The sequence below is a fragment of the Marmota flaviventris genome, chromosome 13, assembly GCF_047511675.1.
Source record: "Marmota flaviventris isolate mMarFla1 chromosome 13, mMarFla1.hap1, whole genome shotgun sequence".
In the NCBI taxonomy this organism is placed as follows: Eukaryota; Metazoa; Chordata; class Mammalia; order Rodentia; family Sciuridae; genus Marmota; species Marmota flaviventris.
Window position 1 is genome coordinate 82,163,619 of NC_092510.1, and position 23,385 is coordinate 82,187,003.

The window sequence follows — 23,385 nt, forward strand, 5'->3', positions numbered from 1 at the left end:
AAAAAAAAAAAAAAAAAAAAGCATGAAAACTACCAACATTGAATACATTTCTGCTTCTATTTTGGGGTGGAAACTTAACTATTTAAATTAACATAATTTTAGGGCTCGGTCGTTCTTGACAATGCAAAGTCAGTGTTTGTTGACACTGTCAGAGTAATATAATTTGTTTCTTCACCTAAGAAGATTGTATTGTGATCAGGCATGACATGAAAAATTTCTGGGAATAAAAAAGGGAAAGAGAAGGAAAGAAAAACTAAAGAGAATGGGGGAAAGAGTGGTGAGAAGAAGCAAAAAATTGTTCTTACAGGAAATTAAGAAATATTTTTCAAATGCCCTTGTAGTTATTTGAAAAAAGAAAAAACAAAAACAAATGAGTCTGTTGAATGCCTCTTTTAAAATTTACATTTCTGTTTCTTAAGCTTCTTTAGAGAGTTCTCAAAATTGTATGGTTGGAGTTCTGCTCAATAATGAAGCCCTTTAACTAGAAAGTAGCACACATATAATACATAAGAAGTGTAACTAACAACAGTATGCGACAGTAGATTCTATCAGCCTTTTCTGTAGCACTGCTTATGTAATCTGTGGTTGTCACTGTCACTGGGATAGTTACCATACTAACGCAGTGACACAGATGAATCAGCTCAACGCTATGGACAGTTGCTGAAGAGAAATAATAATTTGATTAGAAATGTGTTTCCTTTTTTTGTGATAGTCATTGTGGTTTTCTGATTATAAAACATATCATTCTATTGCATAAAGATCAGAATATTTATAAAGTCACAAAGAAGAAAATTAAAATCTTCTGTGTGCTTGATACTTTTAGGTCTTTTTAAAAAAGTTTTCAGTTTATAGTCTGTACCCATTTTTCTACTAGTTTGCTCTCTCATATCTAATAAAATTGTAAGATTATAATTTAACTATTTATTTATGTTTGCAAATTATTTTTCTCATTGCAAAATGAGCCTCTGCTTTTGATTCAGTTCTTTTTTTTCTTTTAATTTTTAAATTATGGGTACTTTTATATGTATACAAGTAGAGATCATTGTTCAAAGATTGCCCATGTACCTGTCACTCAGTTTAAATCAACTCATACTCAATCTCAGTTCATTCCCACTCACCCAGCCCACTGCAGCACCATCCCAGATTACTTATTTTGAAGTATATCATAGATATTTTATTATTCCATCTATAAACATTTTGCTGTGTGTCTCAGAAAGAGGAACAACTATTTTATGTAGGTCATTTCTTGAGGCAAAATTTGTTAATTCATTTTTTTGGTAGTGAAATCAGTTAACCTTTCACGTGCCCTAATTTATTAGATACCTGTTTTATAAGTTTTTCTTATGATTTTAGTTTGGGAAAAGTAGACTCTTAAACTTACTCCATGGAGTGAGTCAGTTGTCCACTGCCACATTATCAGTTTTTCTATCCTTTCTCTTTCATTGTAAAATAATGCATTTATCATAACACCAATAAGCCATGCCTCGGTGCCCTCTTTACAATATCATGCATGCTGGACTGTTCTAGGTTGAAGCTTTCAAGCACTTCTTTCATAATGAGTTTCGTGCTTTGCATCCATTTGATACAGTCATGCTATCCCAAGCTTTGCCATTGCATCGGATAAAAATCTCATCTAAAAATGAACCTTATTTTATGAAAATTCCAGTTTGGCTTTCATTACACAGATTCAGACAAACATCAGAAAGTATAATATTTTATTCGTATGATATCATTAGCAATGAATGGTTTTATCTTTTAAAAAATGTTTACTTGTAATGCAATTATTTTTATGTAGGAAATTTTGAAAGGTGTTGACAAAGTCAACAGGTAAATTTCATTTAAAATTCGATTAGAATAACAAAAAGTTTATAAAATTCAATTTGAGAGAAGTGCTGTGTTTACTGAGTATTTCCACCCAGAAGCATGCTACATCATTCCTTTTAATAAGATCGTGCTTAGCCTGTTAGTAAAGTTTGGTGATTTCCTTCACATTGCTTTTTCTTATTAAGTTTATGGTTAGGTGTGGTTTATGGTTTCAGTTACTGTAACATGAGTACTAATTACAATATAATTGTGCCCCTGGACTAGAATGTCAACAGAACAGTGATACAGTTACCTCCCTCATTCCTTATTGTGATAAATTGTTATTAATTTCCTTAGAATTTTGAAATTTTAGAGTTGAGCTATGTCATTTTCTGGAAGATTTCAATGAAATGTTTTGAATGCCATATTCTTTTATTGAGATATTTAGCTGGTAGAAGTATAGTTTACATACAGCAAACTGAACCTCATTTAAACATCAAGTTCAGTCTTGACACAGGTACACAAGTCTGTAGCCACTGGTCCAGGAAAGACAGAATGTTTTTTACCCCCATAAAATGCACACACGCTCATTCTAATCAATGATCCCCAAAGGCATCTGCTGTTCTGATTTTTCTGACTATGGATTAGTTTTGCTTGTTCCTGAATTTTACGCTCATGTACCATTTCTTATCTAGCTTCTTCTGCTCAGCAAAGTGTCACGTTTTTGACATTCATCCATGTTGCTGCATGTGGCAGTTGTTTGTTTGTTTTTATTGCTGATTTTACTTATTGGGGTGGTGGAGGTGAGCAAATAATTAGGGACAAGCTCTTCCTGTCACTGCCTAAGAACTTTAAAGCAATTAATGTGAACAACTGCAGCATCAAAAGGAAAGTTATGATAGACATGTCAGGCCACTCAAGATTACCCACTCATTAATACGAGCCAGACACCAGCTTTTGGACAAGGAAATATTTAGAGTATATTCATGCAGTTCTTAAATTCATGCAATTTTTTGGCATTATATCTTCTAATGATTGAGAGGGATCAAGTCTTGTCAATTATAAATCATGAATCCTTATCCACACACTGGGTATTTTTTCCTCTTTATTTAAGACGTTCTTGTTAGTGTATAATAAAGCTACTATTTTTATTTTATGGTATCAACCATTTTACAGAATTCTATTAGATTTTTTGGTTGATAGTCTTGTGGTTTCTCTGCCAGAAATAATATGATCTATAGATAATGATAGACCTCTTTCTTAATTAGAATCTCCTTTCTTAACTAAAATTTAGGAAATTTTACCAGAATTAAAATTGAGGGCTGGGGATGTGGCTCAAGCAGTAGTGCGCTCACTTGGCATGCGCGGGGTGCTGGGTTCGATCCTCAGCACCACATAAAATAAAATAAAGATGTTGTGTCCACCGAAAACTGAAAAATAAATATTAAAAAATTCTCTCTCTTTAAAAAATATTGAATTTTATCTCTTTATATGTTAGCACAAAAAGATATTTATTGAGAAAACATCTAACATTTATATCTTATGTTGGTTTATATGCATGAGGCCACAGATGTTCTTTTTTTAAGATTTAAAGTAATTGATTTTTTTAAGGAAAAAATTCCTTTCATTGGGATCTGAATTTTACTAGCATAGCAGAGTTAAATATCTCCTAAATCTGTAAGTCAATTGAGTGTGCTATTGTCCCCCTAATTCTAATTGTTATTAGATAAGTATTTTTATTGGAAATTATTTTTTCAAATTCTCATGTGAAAACATTTATTCACGTCAGAGTGAGAAAATACAAACTAAAATGTTTCACATTTTTGGATTGATTGATACTGGGGATTGAACCCAGGGGTGCTTTACCACTGAGCTATATCCCCAGCCCATTTTATTTTTTTGTTTTGAGATAGGGTTTTGCTAAGTTTTTGAGGCTTACCTCAAACTTGTAATCCTCCTGCATCAGCCTCCTAAGTAAGTCACTGGGATTTCACATGTGTGCCTCCAGACCTGGCTCATTTTTTACTTTATGGAATTTTTTTCCTCTAATGTATAATCAATAGTTATAAAAATTTTACATTTTAAAAAGACTATATTTTTAAGGATAAAATTAAAATGTATTATGAAAATATTAGTATCACCTTTAATTAAAATATTCAGTCCTTTCTACTCTGATTTTTATCAGTTTGATCCAATAGTTCATTAATGATACATAAAAATTTTACACACTAATAATTTTCCTAAGGATGTTTTCTTGAGATTCTGATTTTCAGATATTCTCATTTTATGCTTTCTTGCTTGCTTGTTAGATCTTTTGTAAAAGTTCCATTTGTTTTTATTCTTTAGTGGTTCAAAGGTCTTCAGCCCTTTTGCATTGTACTTCTAATTTCTTGTGAGATTTTTAGGAGCCTACCGTTGCTCATGATTTTCTAATTTAAAACAGTCATTTCATAATGTGTCCTTTTTCTCGTGAATGACAGGGAATTCCATCTACTCACAAACATTTCTTGATCTCCTATTAGGCTCCAAAAGCTGGTCTAGGCATTTGGGATATATTAACAAACATAATAAATAATTTATACACAAACTTAGAAAAAATAATGAGGACTAGGGTGATGGAGATCCTGAGTGCAGAAAATAATGCAGAAAACTTGCCATTTTAAAAACAGGATATTCAGGGTACATCTAATTAAGCTAGAATAATTGTACTGAATCCTCCATGCTTCTTGTTTGCAACTTTGTCTGGAATTGTAAGCCAAATTAATGCTGTTTACTTATATTTTATTGGCATATGCTCAATTTGGGGAACATTATTTTTAGCTTTTACATTTGATTTCATGATCATATATAAGAATACCCTTGGGGAAGATCTCTATCTGTCTAAATACAAGAAGATGTGCTTGTGCAAGCCAGGAGCAAGATTCAGACATAAAAGGACATAAAAGGTAGCAAGTTAAGCAGCACTCTCCAGGGTTTTTTTGTTGTTGTTGTTTGTTTTTGTTTTTGTTTTTTTTTTTTGCTTCATTCTCCCTTCTCTTGCAAACATACCCCAAATTCTAAATCTCATTTTTATGCTCATGATCTCCCTTGTGCATCCTACAGACAATTCATCCATCAATATTGGCAAGTTGGGCAAGCAGGAGAATAGGCATGAGTGTTAAAAAGACATTATTGGGCATCTGAATAAATGTGTATACACACACACACACACACACACACACAACTCCGTCCTCTCTGAATCCCTCAGGTATTGAAAGAAGGGCGCCTGCTATGTTCCTTAATTATCTTTCATTTCCTCTTATTAATCCCAAATATCTTAATTTGGCATTAACCAAATTTCTCTGACATAGCTTTGTCATATTACCCTTAAGCTAATATTAATCCCCCAAATCCAAATATTCCAACTAATCTCTCTTCAGTTTTTTCACTCATTTCCTGGATTATAGATGAACATAACAGCTTTATATTCAAATAGACACTACTCTGACTTTCTCAGATGGACGCACACGCAGCCAGGGGACAGGACAATGCTTCTGGGGAAGAGGGCTGGGTCAGGAACCGCATTCCCTCCTATAAACTCCGTGGAGATGGTGCAGTTCTGTTTTAGAGAACAAAACACGCAGATGTGCATAATGTGTGCCTTAAACCCTGCCCAGTGACGCTGAGAATATAGAAAAATTTCCCAGGCTAGAAACTGATTGAAAATGATTCATGGCTTTTAGTATGCATGATGTTTTAAACTCTATGTAGCTTGTTTTTGTACCTTTATGGTTATTTTAATATGAAGTTGAGAGAAGACATATTGGGGATTCCTAATCTCATAATGCCTGTTAAATTGAACAGCTCCTTTCCCCAGTAGCATTAATTACCCTGAGAAAACAAAACAAGATAGTATTTAATCTCACAGCATAATATACCATATCTCATAAGGCCTCACATTATTTAAGGTAAAGGAGTCCTTTCAAAAATGCTTTTGCAAGCACAGGCGATGAATTATGATGATGTTTTGAAAATACAGAATAAGCTCCACCACAGATTTGGCTTTAACATGCCATAATTCATCAAGTTTTGTTCTCCATACAATATTTTAGAGAGTACTGCTTGGCAGTAAAGGAGCTCTTCTGTGCAAAAGAATGGCTGATGATGGAAGAAAAGACCCACAGAGGACTCTACAGATCCGGGATGCATCTGCTCTCTGTGCCAGACTGCAGCAAGCTTCCCAGCATGCACTGGGATCCCAAGGCCTGTACCAGACTGCCATATTTAGGTAACAGAGTCTCCCCCACCCCAAGACTATGGAAGTTAAAATAAATGTACTGTTTTGAATAAACTAAGGTGTGAACTGAAAGCTCCTAATATTTCTAGGCTTTCTAGGCATTTCTAATTGTTTTTTTGAGTTTTGCCTTCCTTACATACCTAATAAGTGGAATCCTAATGCTATCCTAATTGCACAGGTTAGCATAGTTTCATTCCATTTGTTCTAAAATAAATTAAAGGTCACTGCTGCTTGAGATCTTTATTTTATAGGGAGCTTATGAGAACTTGTAACGTTTTTCTGGAATGTGCAGAAAAAATGGCTAAGAAACATATTTTGTCAAAAGAGTGGAATAAAGGAATAAAGTCCTCTTTCTTAGCCAGTGAAGCAGATTTTTAGGCATGCAAAAATAAGCCACATGTTTGAAAACGCTGATCTCACGAAACAAAACTGAATTGCTGCATGTTGCTTTAATGAACTTCGTTTGTTAAGGAACTATGTTGTTATCCCTAACAGCTGGTTTAATTTTCAAAGACGTAATTTTCACATTTGAATGCAAATAATGTTTTCCAGTTATATATTAAAAAACTGAAAGTGAACTTGCATTTCTTAGCACTCTCTCACAGAATACATGAGATATCTGGATGCTCACTTAAAACAAATTTTTATCCTTTCCCTTCAGATTATAAAAAAGAAAACCTAACAAGTAAGTAATTTTATTTGTGCCCTTGAAACCTTATTTGTATGTAATTGGATTCATGCATGCGGATTTACACTCATTCTTCATGATTTTTAGAACAGAATGTAAAGCACCCTCAAAGACTTTGCACCATATTAACCCAGGATACAACATGAGAAGATCATAGTTTATAGCTTCTAATTAGACTATAGAAGTCATCATATTTAGTGAAGGACACAAATGACAGACATCTCCCCCTTCAAAGTTTTTAGCTTGTTTTATGCCTTATATATCTATAAGATAAGCCAAGTTTAAAATGTCATCTTCTGATTTTGCATTCATTATTTTTTATCTAATCATTCATGTGTGACTACAGCTATTTCTTTGAGCTGATTTGCAACTGACAAGTCCTTCTTTTGGAAGATAAGCATTTTGTATTTTTTTCCCAAAAGTGTATTATTTGTGTGAGAATTCCATGTTCATTGTAGAAAAATTTCTGTATAATCATAAGAAAAAAATTGTAAAGAAAATAATATCTAGGATTCACTTTTCCCCCAATTTTTTTCTTGATTCTAAAATTAGTTATACTAATCAGATGGAGACTATCTTAAATATGTACTGGAATCTCATGTTCTTCTCATTTTACCTGTAGAATCAGATGAGTTTCTGCTGATCTTAGTAAGGGATGCTCAGTGTGGTCCTCCATCCCATGTACACACTGAGCACCCAGAGAGGTTTAAAAAGTGCTATTGCCTGGGTCTCATACTTATTTTGATGAAGTTGATCTGAGATACAATTTGTAGAATTTTTAAGTGTTTTTTTGTAGTTAACACATAACATTATATGTATTTATGAGGCACTGTGTGATGTTTCAATATGTGGATCCATTATGTGATGTTTGAATCATAGTAACCATATCTGTCTCAAACATTTTTCATCTGTTTGTGGTGAAAAAATTCAAAATCCTTTTTCTGAGTTTTTATGAAAAATATAGTAGTATACTACATATATACAGTCATTATCTGTTACCCTCCTATGCAACAGAATAAAGATAAGTGCTTTTGAAGATAGCTAATTGTCCATATAATGTTTATGAAGGTAAACTGAATGGTCTTAAAAGGGTTGTCACAAAATCCCTTGGAAAGGACCCAGGAAGGCTGCTGGGAAAGGGTGCCCTTGAAACTAACTTCTATTGAATGATGCTTTGACCTACCGGAAAGCAGAAATCCTCAGAATGAAACTAGAAGGTTTCCACATTAATTACCTTTCTTGGTTGGACTGCTCAAAAGCTGAGATTACACTCTCTTCCATGGTGCACATGACAAGGCTTGTCATGATCACCACAGCATTCTTGATGCCTAACAATCAATATTGATTCAGTGAATGTATTTATGTATGGATAGATGAGTAAATAAACTCCCCTCATGTTCACAGGAAAAGGATAAAGAGATAAAATTGATCAGAAAAAAAAGAAAGGTAAAATGGAGACAGAATGGAAATACAAATCAATAATTTAGATCCAAAGAGATAATTGATGTAGCTGTAGGGAAGATCAGAGCAAATAGATCAGAGGCAATAATCAAGGAATAAACAAATAGAACTATTCTGAAAAGAAGATACATTTAAATCCTTACAGCAAGATTATTGTTCAAACTCTTTAACTTCTTGCATTTAAAATTAAATCTTAATGAGTCTTCATGGATTTTTCTTTAAACATGCCATTAAATTTTATTTTCTGATATTTTTTAGAAAAAAAATGTCCTTATACTTAACTAGTGACTTTACTGATTTTACAGATTTCATTATGCTGCATCACGTGTTTGATATGATACAAACTGTAAAATCCAGGTACAAAAATAGTCATTTCTCCCTGTCTTTTAATAACTGCTTCTACTTTACTGTTAGCAAGAAGCAGAGCTCACTCACTTAAGGAACTTCCCTACTTGGATGAAGAAGCCTAGGGGGGCTTTAGTCTGGAGAGCACTGGCCCAGCTTTCAAGCCAGTCCGAGTGGACCCAGGACGTCTGGGTCCACCCCTGCTGTGGTGTTGAAGAGGAACACTGACATCCCTCCCATACAGATGTTTTAGTGCTCTGCTGACATTTCTCTAGCCCCAGGTGCCTGCTTGAGTCACAACAGGGACCAAGTTGGATCTCCATGGGCTTCAAAGCCACTTGCTTAGCTATTGGTGATCAGGGCACAATCCCTGTGTCCACTCCTGAACTAAGCACCCCTTGTAACCTCTGCTGTTACAAGTGTCCTATTTCAAATGGCATGAAGGCTTTCCTTTGCTTAGCTGGTAGTGGCCAGGGCGTAACCATCGTGTCCATTCCAGACTAAGAAGTCAGATACAGGCGCCTCTGGTAACCATCACTTCTACAAATGTCCTTTATCAAATGGCTTTAGGCCTCTGCTGGGATAAATTTTTCTTTTGACTTTGTAATGTCATGTTACTACGTTCCCTTATGTCATTTCATTGTTCTTTTACTATATTGCAGTCAATTGCTAATATTTCATTTAGGATCTTCTGAATCTGTTATATAATCTACATACGCACTTTTCCTTTGTGATAACATTGCAGGTTGTGATATTAGTATTGCAACTTCCTGGAAGAATTCAAAAGATTTTTCTCTTACTGGAACATATCATAAAATATGGAAGTTTTCTCTGTTTCAAGACTAAATTATAATCATAATCCTACAGTGACTTTTAAAACTAATTTCTTGACTGTGGCTATATTCACCTTTTCTTATTCTTCAAATTTGGTAACTAACATATTCCTAACATTTTCCTTAAGATTTAAAGAAAGTGATTGCACAATTATGTATTATTGCATTTTTATTGATCTTTGAATCTATTGTCATAACTCCTTTATCTTTCCTAATTTTGTTTGTGCCTTATTCTTTTCTTAAAATTCCACGGATTAGTTTTTTACTCTATTGTTCAACTCTATCAGTTTTGTTTCCTTCTAACTTATTAATTTCTGCTTGCATATGGCTATTATTTTATCACCTGTTTTCTTTGTTTTCTGTAGTTATTGTTTCTTGTCCAAAGTCTTGAACTAAATATAGCATTTATTCTCTTTCTTCCTTTATATCTAATGTAAGGAGATAACACTATGAGTTTATCAGTAAGCACAGCTTTGGTCAAGTCTCATACCCACAAAGTTTTTTCTGAAGTTGGGGTGTGACTCAGTGGTAGAGCATTTGCCTAGCTTGTGTGAGGCCCTGAGCTGAATCTCCAGCACAGAAAAAAAAAAAATCTAACCTATAACTCTGGCTACTCTTACCTTTTTTAATCTAAAAAGTTATAGAATTCTAAAAATCCTATTAGATTTTACTTAATCTATATTAACTGCATTTGGTCAGGAGTATATCTGCATAATTTTAGCTTTTGAAATTTGAAACGCCTTTATAGCCTTGCTTAAGATTATGTGTCTCAGTATTCCATAAACATTGAAAGGTTTATTCTCTCTTTTAGGGTACAAAGTTCATTCCTAGCTATTAAAACATTCTTGTTAAGTTATGTTGTTAAACTATTATATGTCTGTGTTCTTGTCTTAATCTATAAAGAGGAGTCAGAATATAATTAACCAAGTTGTTTTAGTACATATGCAACAGCCTTTGCACCCTACAGAATGGCACAAGTATGGCATCTTTTGGTCTTCAGCAGTAATGCGTATATTAATTGTTGTTAAATTGCAATGGCCTTTAACATTGGAGTTTGGCAAGAATTCAAGTTTTAGAAGAACTAACTTCTGCTCATTTGTATATTAATGTTTTCATTTTTTTAGTCTCCTTTCATTATTTTTATTGTCTGTAAACTGATAGTACATGTGTACAAAAGCTCACTCTAGACAATTGACTACAGTATTATTACAAGAAATATTGTATTTAACCATTTTCACAACTGTTGTCAATCATAGACAATACAACACAGTACAAAGAGCACTAGCCCGGAATCCACATTTCTCTTGGGAGAAAAAAAAATTCTCTTTTGAGTTTCATCTTTAAAGTCATATGATTCTATGTGCACAATTGGATTTTATAGATATGTAACCAGGGAGAATCCAATACATGAGCACATTCTGAACATTAAATTTAATTTACTGGTTTATTTGATATAAAAACTGCTTCTTAAAGGTTTGAGAATGAATGAAAAGAATTACCGTTTACTTTCAGCATTCCCACCAATGACGTCCTCAAAGCCGAGTGTGGACATTCCCAATTTGCCTTCTTCCTCATCTTCTTCCTTCTCTGTCTCACCTACGTACTCCATGACTGTAATAATCTCCATCATGTCCAGTTTTGCAGTATTTGTGCTTCTTACAATAACTACTCTTTATTGCTGCCGAAGAAGAAAAGAATGGAAAAATAAGAAAAGGTGAGATCTTAGTTGAAGCTAATCACACAGAATAATATTTTAAAACCTACATATTTAATATTGGAATTGGGGATAGAAAGAGGAATATACACAATACCTCCAGCCTCTAAGAGAATCCATAGCCCTGCTTTGAAATTAAGCAGCCCTTATCATGATTTTTGAAAATGTTGATAATTTCTAGGTGCAGTGCACCTATAATCCTAACAACTTGGGAGGCTGAAGCAGGAGGATAGCAAGTTTGAGGTCAGCCTCAGCAATTAGCAAGGCCCTAAGCAACTTAGCGAGACCCCATCTCAAAAATTTTAAAATATATAAATAAAAAGGGCTAGGGATGTGGCTCAGTGGTTAAGCATCCTTGGGTTCAATCCCTGGTACCAAAACAAACAAACAAAGTCAATGACTTTCTTTTTGCCTGCAATCACATGTCCTAAAGTTACTTCACAACAGATAGAACTTAATACTTTGGAAGAAAATGGATATTTCTGCTCCCCATATCCTCTCCTCATCCCATTGCCCCTGCCAATTTGGATAGTGACAAAATTCTTGAGAAAAATGTGCCTTTTGACTCTAGACAAAACAAAATATTTTATTGCTTTCAAACTGAAGATCCTGTGGCTGCCTAAGTACAATTGGTTTTATTTTTTTCCCAAATGCCACAATTTTCAGGATGATCTAAGTTTGAGTGCAAAGGTTTTACCTGCCCTTGAACTCATTATTTGTCTTGCCTGTCTTACCTACAGAGAAGCAGCAGCAGTAACCCTCACCACACTGCCTTCTGAGCTCCTCCTAGACAGGCTGCATCCTAACCCCATGTACCAGAGGATGCCACTCCTTCTGAATCCCAAATTGCTCAGTCTGGAGTATCCAAGGAATAACATTGAATATGTGAGAGATATTGGAGAGGGAGCATTTGGAAGGGTCTTTCAAGCAAGGTAAAGTTACCCATGGGAAAAAAAAATTCTCCATTGAAATATGTCATGTCTGAAAATTATCTGACCATTAGTCTGAGGTGTGTGTGTGTGTGTGTGTGTACATATATTTTTAAATAGTTGTTAATTCTTTACATCATTAACTTTATTCATATTACATGCTATACTTTAAATCTTGATAGCTTCCCCTTTTGTCTTGAAAATGGGCATGAACGTGAAAAGAAAATATTTTATTGCATTTCAAAGAAGTAACTTATAGGAAATATAAATGTCTCTTGTTCAAATCCCAAGAAATTACTAATAGTTCAATCTCATTTTCTTTCTAGAAAAAAAAATTGTCTTACATTTTGAACCAAAATTTCTTCCATTGCTCTTAGGAAAGAATTCTCAAATTTAATTCTCTTTAATTTCCTATTGTTATTTTCTCCATTTGATGTTTATTTTGAATTAGCATTTCAATTTAAGAATTCAGAGTTTAACATACATACATGTCAATGGAGTAACAAAACAGAAAGGGGGGGAAAATCCCACAAAAATGGAGAAAACCATGAGCTTATAAAGGAGTATTATTAGGGCCAGCATTAGCCCATTTTTTGCTTTTGTGTGAAATGGAATAAAACACCCTCTCTGCACAGAAAGACCAGCCTCAGCAACTTAGCAAAGCCCGAGGCAACTTAACAAAATCCTGTCTCAAAATTTAAAAAATATATAAGTAAAAAGGGCTGGGGTGGGGCTGGGGTGGTGGCTCAGTGGTAGAGCGCTTGCCTAGCATGTGTGAGGCACTGGGTTCGATTCTCAGCACCACATATAAATAAATAAAGGTCCATCAACAACTAATAAAATATTTTTTTTTAAAAAAAGGGCTGGGGCTGTGGCTCATGGTTAAGCACTCCTGGGTTTAATCCTGGTACCCCTGCCAAAAAAAAACAAAACTTTTTTACATAAAGATACATCTTGACCTATATTCGTAGCAGCCGAGGTGTCAAGATTACATGATGGTGAACATCTCACACAAATACTTGTTGGGAACCAAAAATAAGCAAGCTGCACATTATATGAGGGATAGAAAGATAAAAAAGTCACAATCCTTACCTTCAAGGAATTTAGATTCTGGCCAGAGATTAAGGCATTAGAGCACAATGATAGTTCATTAGGTCTTTGCACTTTAGAATTCCAATAATTGATAAATAATGCATTTCTCAACCTTAATCTATGCGGAAAACAGCCCCAGTGAGTTTTATTAATTGGAGGCAAGGAGTTTGAAGTACAGCTGATTCTGTGGCTCTGGGAAAGACGAGGTAATGTGGGGATATCTAGGGCCATAAGGTGGGTACACATAATCTTCCTGTTCCTTGGTTTCTTTATCAATAAATTTATCTCTCAGGGCTCCTGGCCTACTTCCCTACGAACCTTTCACTATGGTGGCAGTAAAGATGCTCAAAGAAGAAGCCTCAGCAGATATGCAGGCGGATTTTCAGAGGGAGGCCGCTCTCATGGCTGAATTCGACAACCCCAACATCGTGAAACTCTTAGGTATGAAAATATATGAAGAAATTTATTTCATCAGAAAACAGGATTTCCAAGTTTTTCTTCTTTTATATTTCACTTATTTATGCTTTTCCCTTTGCTTCCTAATGTCTCTGTCCCTTCCCAAAATCAGCCTCTTCACCTACGTCCCAACATTTATTCTGTTTCAACCCTGGAGGATGTTCAATGCTTACTGAATTCATTATGTTTAATTTCATCAAATCAAATTTCCTCCATCTTTGCTGCCATCTTCCTATTTATAAAAAATGTTTTAAATGTCCCTACATAATCTCTCATTGACAATGCTTCTCCACTACACAATTTATTAATATCAAAATAGTCTCTGTATTTTACGATTTGTTTTGTTTCTTCTTTTTCTTCTCCAACTAGAATGCCACAAGAACAGCAATTTAAATTGTTTTTACTCATTGCAGTGCTCCTATTTATTTTTGGATTCATAAATGTAACAAACCCTTAACAAATATTTGGTTTGTATAATCACAGAGCAGCGAACAAAACTTGCAAATATTCCTGCTTTCACAGAGCCTACATTCATTTGAGAAAGACAGATAATAAAAATAAACACATAAAAATATTGTATGGTGAAATATTATAGCCAAAGACTTTTTATAAATAAAGGCAGAGGAGAACTCTTTGAACTGTAAGGTAAACTATTTGAATACTTCGGTAAAAATGTGACATTTATATAAAGACCTAGTGGAGGTAAGGGAGTAGCAATGTGGATAGCATGGGAAAGAGTGTCCCTAGAAGAATGATAAGATTTGCAAAATTCCCCATGACAAGAGCGTGTCTCCTGTGCTTGGAGAAGAGCAAGGAGAGGCTTGAAGCAGAATTAGCAAGAGAGAGTTATCAAGGACAAGACCTAAGAGGGGAAATCATGGGAACAGTCGGAAGATTCTGTTAGACCTTATTAAAAACTGGCTTTTACTCTAAATAAAATGGGAAGTAAATGAAGAGTTTGAGCCAAGACTTGACAAGATGTGACATGACTGGCATTTATCCAGAACTTCTCTGGCTGCTTTATTGAACATAGTCTGAAAGGAGGCAATAAAAGCAAGGAGACAGTAAACAGGTATTTCAATAACGGAAAGAAAAGCTGGGTGGTGTGCCCCCAGGGAGTGGTATAGAGGAGCCTGAGAAGTGATGGGGCTCTTTGTGTAATTCAGGGGGCCACCAAATAACATTCTGACAGACCAAATGGGAGCTGTGCAAAAAGGAAAGACTCAAGGAGAGTGGGTGTCAGCTTCTCAGCTGAGAGAATCAAGGGGTCTCTGACTGAGCTGGGTAAGACCAGGAGGAGCGGGTGTCTCCACTGGAAAGAGAGGGAGAATTCATTTTAAGAGATGCTTCCCACTATTTGCAGGTTTCCTTAGTAGAAAGCGGGAGTTCTTTTTAAAACTTTTTTTTTTTTTTGAGATGCTCACGCAACATCCAGATAAAACTAAGCAGGCAGGTGGATGTGGAGGTCTCAAGTTCAGAAAAGATGTCTTGGTTGCAGGTATAAATCAGAAATCATGAGGGCATATAAATATTTAAAGTCATGAGACTAAGACACTTAAGGAGGGGCTGGGGATGTGGCTCAAGCGGTAGCGTGCTCGCCTGGCATGCGTGCAGCCTGGGTTCGATCCTCAGCACCACATACAAACAAAGATGTTGTGTCCGCCGAGAACTAAAAAAATAAATAAATATTTTTAAAAAAGACACTTAAGGAGTGGAAAAGGAAGTCAGCAAAAGAAAAGAGGTCCAAGGACTCAGCCCTGCAGCACTGCAACATTTAGAGTGAAAATGATACGAACAGTAAAACAGACTGAAAAGGAGCAACCAATAGAAAAGGGACCAGGGGGAGGGAGGAGGAGAAGGAAAGGGGAAATACGGGGGAATGACAGTGGCCAAATTATATTGTTATATTGTGTGCATGTACAAAATATGTAACAACAAACTCCACCATTATGTGCAACTATTACCCACCAATAAAAATGTGGAGGTGGGGGAAGGTGTGTTCTAGGCTCCATAGGAAGGATTTCTAAAAGTTGAAAGTGAGCAGGTTATATGCAGTGAGAGAAGGTAAAATGACCCTGGGGGCAACGTGGAGTTTCCTCCACCCTTAGTCCTGATCAAGGGCTCTTCTTCCCCTGACCTATTGCCACCCCCAACTCCAAGAATCAGTATGCCCAAGGATTCTGTTCTTGCCCATCTTATTCTACACAATTCCTCCAAACCACTCTTCTTGGACAGGCCCAGACCCTCTCCCTAATATTTTGATAACTCAACAATCAAAATCTCTACTTTCTCTCTTAACTTCAGGTTTCAATTGTCTATTGCTTGTTCGATGTTTATGGCCACTTCAAATCCAGCTTTCACAAAACCATGACTAAGAGTGCATTTTAAATTAGATGGTTTATCTCTGAGTCTCAGTCAAATATGGTGACCTGGGACGATCAGGAATTGCTGATGATCAGTGAGGAGAGCTGAGTTCCTCTTACCACATGGTCCCGAGAGGTCAACATCTATCAGGCATAGGAAATAGGGCACTAGATTTTGAAAGAGGTACTGACAAGAGATAAATACAGTTTGCTCCTTGAATTTTGTGTAACTGAATAGCCTTTGGAAATAATATGCAATGAGCACCAAAGCAAGATATTTTCTTGTTGCAGAATAGTGTTTTACTGTTCCTTAAAAATGTCGACTCTGCATTTATATATAAGTAGTTACAATTTTACAACATCTAGAATTCCTGGGATTGATTCAAAGACAAACTATGTGCAATTTGCAAATTTGTGATTACTGTGGTGGCATGTTTAAACATCACTACTAAGAGTTTTCCCTCATTTTTATTGCCCAACAAGAACTCAGACTTATATTACCGTTTGCTAAATGCCATCTTCAAATTCCACATCAACAACCTATAAACACAGGGTCTGCTTTTACTTAAGTGTACATAAGCAGTAATCATTCATGCATGTGGTTCCACCAGCCTCACAGTTTCTTGGAAGTTAGTACCATCTAAATGAGATGACAATGGTAAAAGGAGAATTGGAAAAATCTATAACATTTACCTTCAATGAAAGAAAGTTGCTTTGTTTCACACATGTAGACTATCAGGCACTCATTGAACATGTTTGTGTTTTAAAAATTGATTCTGTTTTATTGAAATCCTAGTAAATAATGGTTTTGTAATTGTAAATTTGAGATGGGTATAAATGCAAGGCTATGCTGAATTTTTCAAAAGTAAGAGGCATTAGAAATTATAGACTCTTACCCAATATTCTAGTTGAGGAAATAGCACGATGACACAAGATGATTTGTTGAAGATGTCACATTAGTATTGAAAGACATGGGTTGGAATAGGCATGATGTTTTCTTATACCCATTCACCTCTCCATCTTTAAATCCATTCACCCAGAAGTTTATATTGAAAGGCCACAGGGAGCCAGGCAGAGAACTAGGCCTGAAGTTACAAGAGTGAAAACAATCCTTCTCTTAAGAGTTTGATTCTACTTTGAAGTCCCAACTAAGAATGGGGTTGGAGTTATCACAATATATAAAACATTTTGAACTCTTAAATATATACATATTTTTTTCACATGCATAATTATAAATTACATATAATATACATGAATATATAATTGTTTATAACCATCATAAAGTAGAAATTTTCTATATAATATTTTCTGCATGAAGAAGTAAAACATTTCATTAAATAACCTCAGTTCCAGAAGATTTCTTTTTCTCAGAAAATCCCACTGTCATTATTTTTTCCCCAAATAAGAATTCTTTTAAAATCAATTCAACTGGCGTTAACAGTGGTAACACCAGTTGATGAGGTAGGTAAATCCCTGTTGACTAAAGATGATCTTATAGAAGAAATCTTCAATTAGATCCAGTTGACATTGCTTTAATTTTCTCAAATATGCTGATTGCTATAGCCCCTGGAATTAAAAAATAACTCCAAAATAAATAAATAAAGATAACATTATTTCTTATGTCCCTTTTTAAAAAAATAAGCTTCTAATTTTGGCCTGAAAAAATAATAAATCTAACAATCTATTTTTATGGTGATGTGAAATTATGCCCATCTGATCTAATATTCCAAGTTCTCCGGCTTCCTTATCAAATATAGCAGTCCTAAGATCTGCAAATGTCCTCCTGGCATTAACTCTAAAACTCTATTTATGCCTAAATTTCAAAATATTTTACTATAGCTTTCTAAATACTTGGTCGAGGATATCTTGGATCGTTTTTGTTATTCTTTCCAAACTTGATACATCTTCCTCATTATAATTCTTCAGAGAAGTAAACAGAAACTGAGCAATTACGTCACCTACTGAGAGCAAACATCCATTCATGAACTCACTCGCCAAACATGGAGCACCTGGTTAGCCAGACACGTGGGGGGACATGGGGAATCTAAAGAGGAATAAGACATAGTCTCTCCTTGCCGAGTGCTAAAATATTGGGGAAAAATCTCAAATGAACAAATCTTGAAAAAATGGGAAGGTAGGTACTATGTTGAAAGATATTAGAAGCAAAATCTGAGACTGGAAGGTCAGGAGCTGAGGCCCCCCTAAGAAGGATAACAAAGAAGTTGAATCTTCAAAGGTAAACAGGGAGATGTTTAAACAAAGGAGGAGGGTCAAGGTTTGACCATAATGCTGTCAACAAAGAAAAAAAAAATAGGGCCCCATATTTTCCAATCTGGTCATTTGCTTTTGGAGTGCTTTTTCCATTGTGTGATTCTGGAAACCAGCTAACTGAGTGTGCTACTTGGTTGCAGGTGTGTGTGCTATTGGGAAGCCTATGTGCCTGCTCTTTGAATACATGGCCTACGGTGACCTCAACGAGTTCCTCCGCAGCATGTCCCCTCACACTGTCTGCAGCCTCAGTCACAGTGACCTGTCCACGAGGGCTCAGGTCTCCAGTCCAGGACCCCCACCCCTCTCCTGTGCTGAGCAGCTTTGCATTGCCCGGCAGGTAGCAGCGGGCATGGCTTACCTCTCCGAGCGCAAGTTTGTCCACCGGGATTTAGCCACCAGGAACTGCCTGGTAGGTGAGAACATGGTGGTGAAGATCGCAGATTTTGGCCTCTCCAGGAACATCTACTCAGCAGACTACTACAAAGCTAATGAGAACGATGCTATCCCTATCCGTTGGATGCCACCAGAGTCCATTTTCTACAACCGCTATACCACAGAGTCAGATGTGTGGGCCTATGGTGTGGTCCTCTGGGAGATCTTCTCCTATGGCCTGCAGCCCTACTATGGGATGGCCCACGAGGAGGTCATTTACTATGTGCGGGATGGCAACATCCTCTCCTGCCCTGAGAACTGCCCCCTGGAGCTGTACAATCTAATGCGTTTGTGTTGGAGCAAGCTGCCTGCAGACAGGCCCAGTTTCCCCAGCATCCACCGAATTCTGGAACGCATGTGTGAGAGGGCAGAAGGAACAGTGGGAGTGTAAGGTTGAAGGTTCTCAGATGAAATGCTGCAGTCTCTGTCAGACTCAGTGAGCCAGAGGAATGCTACAGCAGAGGCCCACCAGGCCCAGATGGGAAAGAGTAACAGTAGCATCCCTTGCCTCTTGTTTCCCAGAGGTGGGGGGGAATGACAGCACAGAACCCCTAGGTGGACAGAACCATTGGAATTGATGATTGGAAACATAGGCTAATAAATGTGTCAGATAACAGGAGAGAGCTCCTCTTCCTCATGGGAAAAGTTTGTATCATACATTGTACAGGAAAGAGTATCATCGAATTCAGTTCCTGAGTTAGCTGGCGGCAGAGGAAGACTCTATTGTATTAAATTTTATAGGAAGTGGGATTCAGAGCTTCGTTTTTGATAGAGTTGATTCCTGTCCATTGTAATAGTAGAGTGTTTTCACGTGATACATCAGGTCAAGTTCAGAAATTGAAAAAGCAGGAGAAATCATTTTTTTTTTTACCACCAAAAGACAGGCTCTAGGTTTTGGTTGAATTTCTTTTTTTGCACTTAATGCATATTTTATATTTTGTCTGTATTCTAGAGTTGTGCTTCTACTTTATTGTCAGAGAGTTTCTAAGGAATAAAATGACAAACCAGCAAGGCCCTATTCTTACTGTTATTCTTAGTTCCTTTTTCTATTTTGGCTCCTCCAGTGCTAAGACTTTCCTTAGTGTGCATTTATCATGAATATAATCTGCTTATTTTATTTCTACATATTTTTTTTTCTGAAAAAAAATGGCATTTTATCACTCTTCTTTTTTCTTTGAAAACTTAATTACTTTGCTTTAACCTTTATCTTCTTCCTTTTTCTGGGCCTCTCTGTACTTTTTTAGTTGTTTATCTGCTTTTTTTCTCCTTTATTTCATACATACAATAAGCACCTAGAAGAAATAAAAATATTAAAAACACATATTTTATATATACTGGTACATACACATCCTTTTAAAATTATTATCTCTTTCTTCTATTTGTGCCTTTGAAGTCACACATTTCAAATTTTGTTGCCGCTGTCTATTAAATCTCTCAAACCATGATGTTTGATATGGGGTGTTACAATATGTTCTTGTGGCTCCAAGTTATTTCAAAACTGATGTTTTTGTGCATTCTTCTTGTAGAAACCAATTCAATTGTTCATAGCATAAACATAGTGTTACTTCCTATGTTTATGCACAGTGTATTCACCTATCTTGCTATATGTTTTTTTTTTTTAACAAAAACTTCTGGAACTTAGATTTCTGATGCTTCTCAGTGGAGCCCCACATAATATATATTTATCTAAGTCCAACACAAAATGTAAGAGTGTATTCCTGAGATAGCATGAACACCAGTTCTCCTAAAATAAGCAAATAGGGAACAGAAAAGAGCAGTCTGCTCCAAACCTGCTTGCTTTATTTCAAACTAATTGGTAGTTTGGGAAAGGAAGAAATGATCTGAATTCTTTTTTTATATATTTATTTTTTAGTTGTAGTTGGACACAATGCCTTTATTTTATTTATTTTTATGTGGTGCTGGGGATTGAACCCAGGGCCTCACGCATGCTAGGCAAGCGCTCTACCACTGAGCCACAACTCCAGCCCTGATCTGAATTTTTGAAATCGAATTTTCCAAGTGACTACTGGAAAACTTTACCTGAATGTCCCCCAAATCTGCCAAATGTATCGATTCGACTCTTGGTGGAAAAACCTCCTTATTCATAGTCTCTCCAGACAGCCAAGACAAAGAGGTGGAAATTACCCTAGACTTTGCCCTCTCTTTTAATCCTGGTATCCTATTGGTTTTACTTCCTAAATTCCTCCTGCATACACCGTCTTGCTATCAATCCAACAGCCCACTACTCAAGCTGTATCACTGCCCAGCTGTCAAGGGTCTGATCTCCCTGTCAGTTGAGCTAATTCCCTGGACTATGACGATGGCAGAGAGGAACTTATTCACAATTCTGATTCATCAACAGGGAAGTTCAGATTTAGTATTGAGACCAAGTCTTTAGACCAAATCTTTAAAGTCAAAATTTATATTGTCAAAATCCAAAATTTATATTGTCATCCAAAGGGCTGGATGAAGACTCAAGCTGCAGTTTGACTCCAAACAAGATCAAGAAGCCACCACATAGAAACGTTGAGAGGGCCACCAAGCACATCTAGAAATTCAGTGGAGATATCTATGGTGTATTTTAAATTGTTCACATATGGGTCATGTATACTTGGCAAATTTCAAAGCTGCCTTTGTGTTTGCTCAGATGATAAAGGTTTATTGTAGTGACAGGGAAGTCAGGCCACTAGAAAAAGCTAAATTCCAGAAAAGCAGGGCAAGGCAGTCATTCAGAGCAGCTACCACAAAGCTTGGCTCCAGGTATCGCACTGTCTTTCAGAACCAGGTTTCCACAGCCCCAGGCCTGTTCTGCCACTGTGAGCTGTTCTCTGCTCCCTCCTCCCTTCCTGACTCCCTGCTCTTTCTGCCTGTCTCTTCCTCTTGGCTTCTACAGCCTCATGGATTCTCTATCTTTGGGGTTTTCAAGATTCCAAGGCAAAAGAATCATAGAAATATAGTTAAGTACAGTACGTGAGCAAGCAAGCAAATATTATAAAAGTCACTCAATTTTATTAAATATTTAAAGCAACTGAAAACTAATAGTTAGATCTCCCATTTACCCCAATATAGCAATAGTACTAATAAAAATTATCATATCAGCTAGTGTATATTGAGAGCTTACCATGTATACTCTAAGGCCTTTAAATACACTAATTTAAACCTCATAACATCCCTGTGATGTAGGCACTATCTTTAGGCCCATTTTTTAGATGAAGAAAGGGGCACAGAGACAGTTTGTAACTGGAACAGAACAATAGAGCCCAGCATATCATCCAAAAAGGACAAGGGCTCACCCACAACGTGGCTTGCTTCTGTATGTTTGAGAGGAAACAGCTGAACCTAGGTGACTATAGGGGTGACTTGTAATCTGCAGGTTGTTCCAAAATCCATGCTCTACTTTCATGTTATTCCATTCCCTATCCAAGTCTTTTTAATGACCAGGCACCCCCAAAAGTATTTCAGCATTGCAAATTTAAATTAATCAAGACGACCAATAGATGAAATAGTTATTTTTTTTTTCTGAATTCTCATTGCATTTTCAAGTTAAGATCCTTGGTCTGTGTCCATAGTGCTCACACTAATGTTCTGTACGGCAGGAATGTGGAGTACTACTTACCAGTGCTGCTTTCTTTTTTAAATAAAGATTTTTCCAATGGTAGAATCATCATATAAATTAAAAAGGGGAGATGAGAGAAAGGCATAGAGCTACTGTTACAGACATCAGTAAGGCATCAACAAGTGTTTTAAGATGGTCTAGTATCATGCTGGGCACAGAGGCACACACCCGTAATCCCAGAGGCAGGAGGATGGCGATTTCAAAGATAGCCTCAGCAAAGGGGAGGCGCTAAGCAACTCAGTGAGACCCTGTCTCTAAATAAAATACAAAATAGGGCTGGGGATGTGGCTTAGTGGTCGAGTGCCCCTGAGTTCAATCCTCAGTACCGCCACCCCTTTCCGCAAATGATCTAATATCAAATGTGGCAAGAGTATAAGTCATTTGGTACATGACATCAAAAATACATCCTCCAGTATTAAAATGGAACAGAAAAAGAACAATTTCATTTCACTTTCCAGTGTATTATGAACCTGTCCCATAACATTAAATATTATTCCAAAAATCCCATTTAATGTTTGAGTACTAGTCCATTTTGAGGCTAGACCAATATATTTTGAACACACAATATTTTTCCAGTTTTCACTATTATGAAAAATATTGTAATGCTCATCCATATTTATGCATATCCGTAACTATATCTCTATAGAAATTCTGAGAAAGGAAATGTCCGGGCCACATAGCGTACACTATATTATACTTTCATTATGCCTTGTTATGCTCTCTAGAAATATTGTTTTCATCTCTAATTATACAAGAGAGCTCAGAGCCCTAAACTTTGGCTGCCATAGAGAATTAATACTCTCTTTTTTACAAATCTTTTGTCTATTTGGGCTATAAATAAAGAGGATCTCATTTTAATTTTAGCTTTCAAATTACTAGTGGGGTTTCCTTATTCCCAGGTCATTTGTAGTGTTTATTCTGGTAATTACCAACAAACCATTTTTTTGTACTCATTTTCTAATTCAAATGTAAAACTACTTTTATAAAAAAGCATATTGCCTTTTTGGTATACTGTACAGAAGAGAGAAAATATACAGATTTTTACCTTAAATAATATTTGCTTTTATCTTGTAAAAGTAATAATTGTTTATCTTTAAAAAATATTA

General features: G+C 36.0%; 1 protein-coding gene across 5 annotated transcripts in view; it reads left to right on the forward strand.

Annotated features, from left to right (window-relative positions):
* The window catches only part of Musk (muscle associated receptor tyrosine kinase), a 95,036-nt gene extending 75,982 nt beyond the window's left edge, over nt 1–19,054 (forward strand). For 4 of the 5 annotated variants that reach the window (XM_027942989.3, XM_027942993.3, XM_027942992.3 and 1 more), the window contains 5 exons: nt 5,895–6,070; nt 10,919–11,120; nt 11,861–12,052; nt 13,434–13,582; nt 18,372–19,054. In XM_027942989.3, coding sequence (XP_027798790.1) covers nt 5,895–6,070; nt 10,919–11,120; nt 11,861–12,052; nt 13,434–13,582; nt 18,372–19,054 — 1,402 coding nt within the window. Of the gene's footprint in view, nt 1–5,894; nt 6,071–6,740; nt 6,765–10,918; nt 11,121–11,860; nt 12,053–13,433; nt 13,583–18,371 lie in introns of all 5 variants that reach the window. The other variant, XM_027942991.3, reaches the window with a different exon arrangement.
* Nucleotides 19,055–23,385: the final 4,331 nt, after the last annotated feature.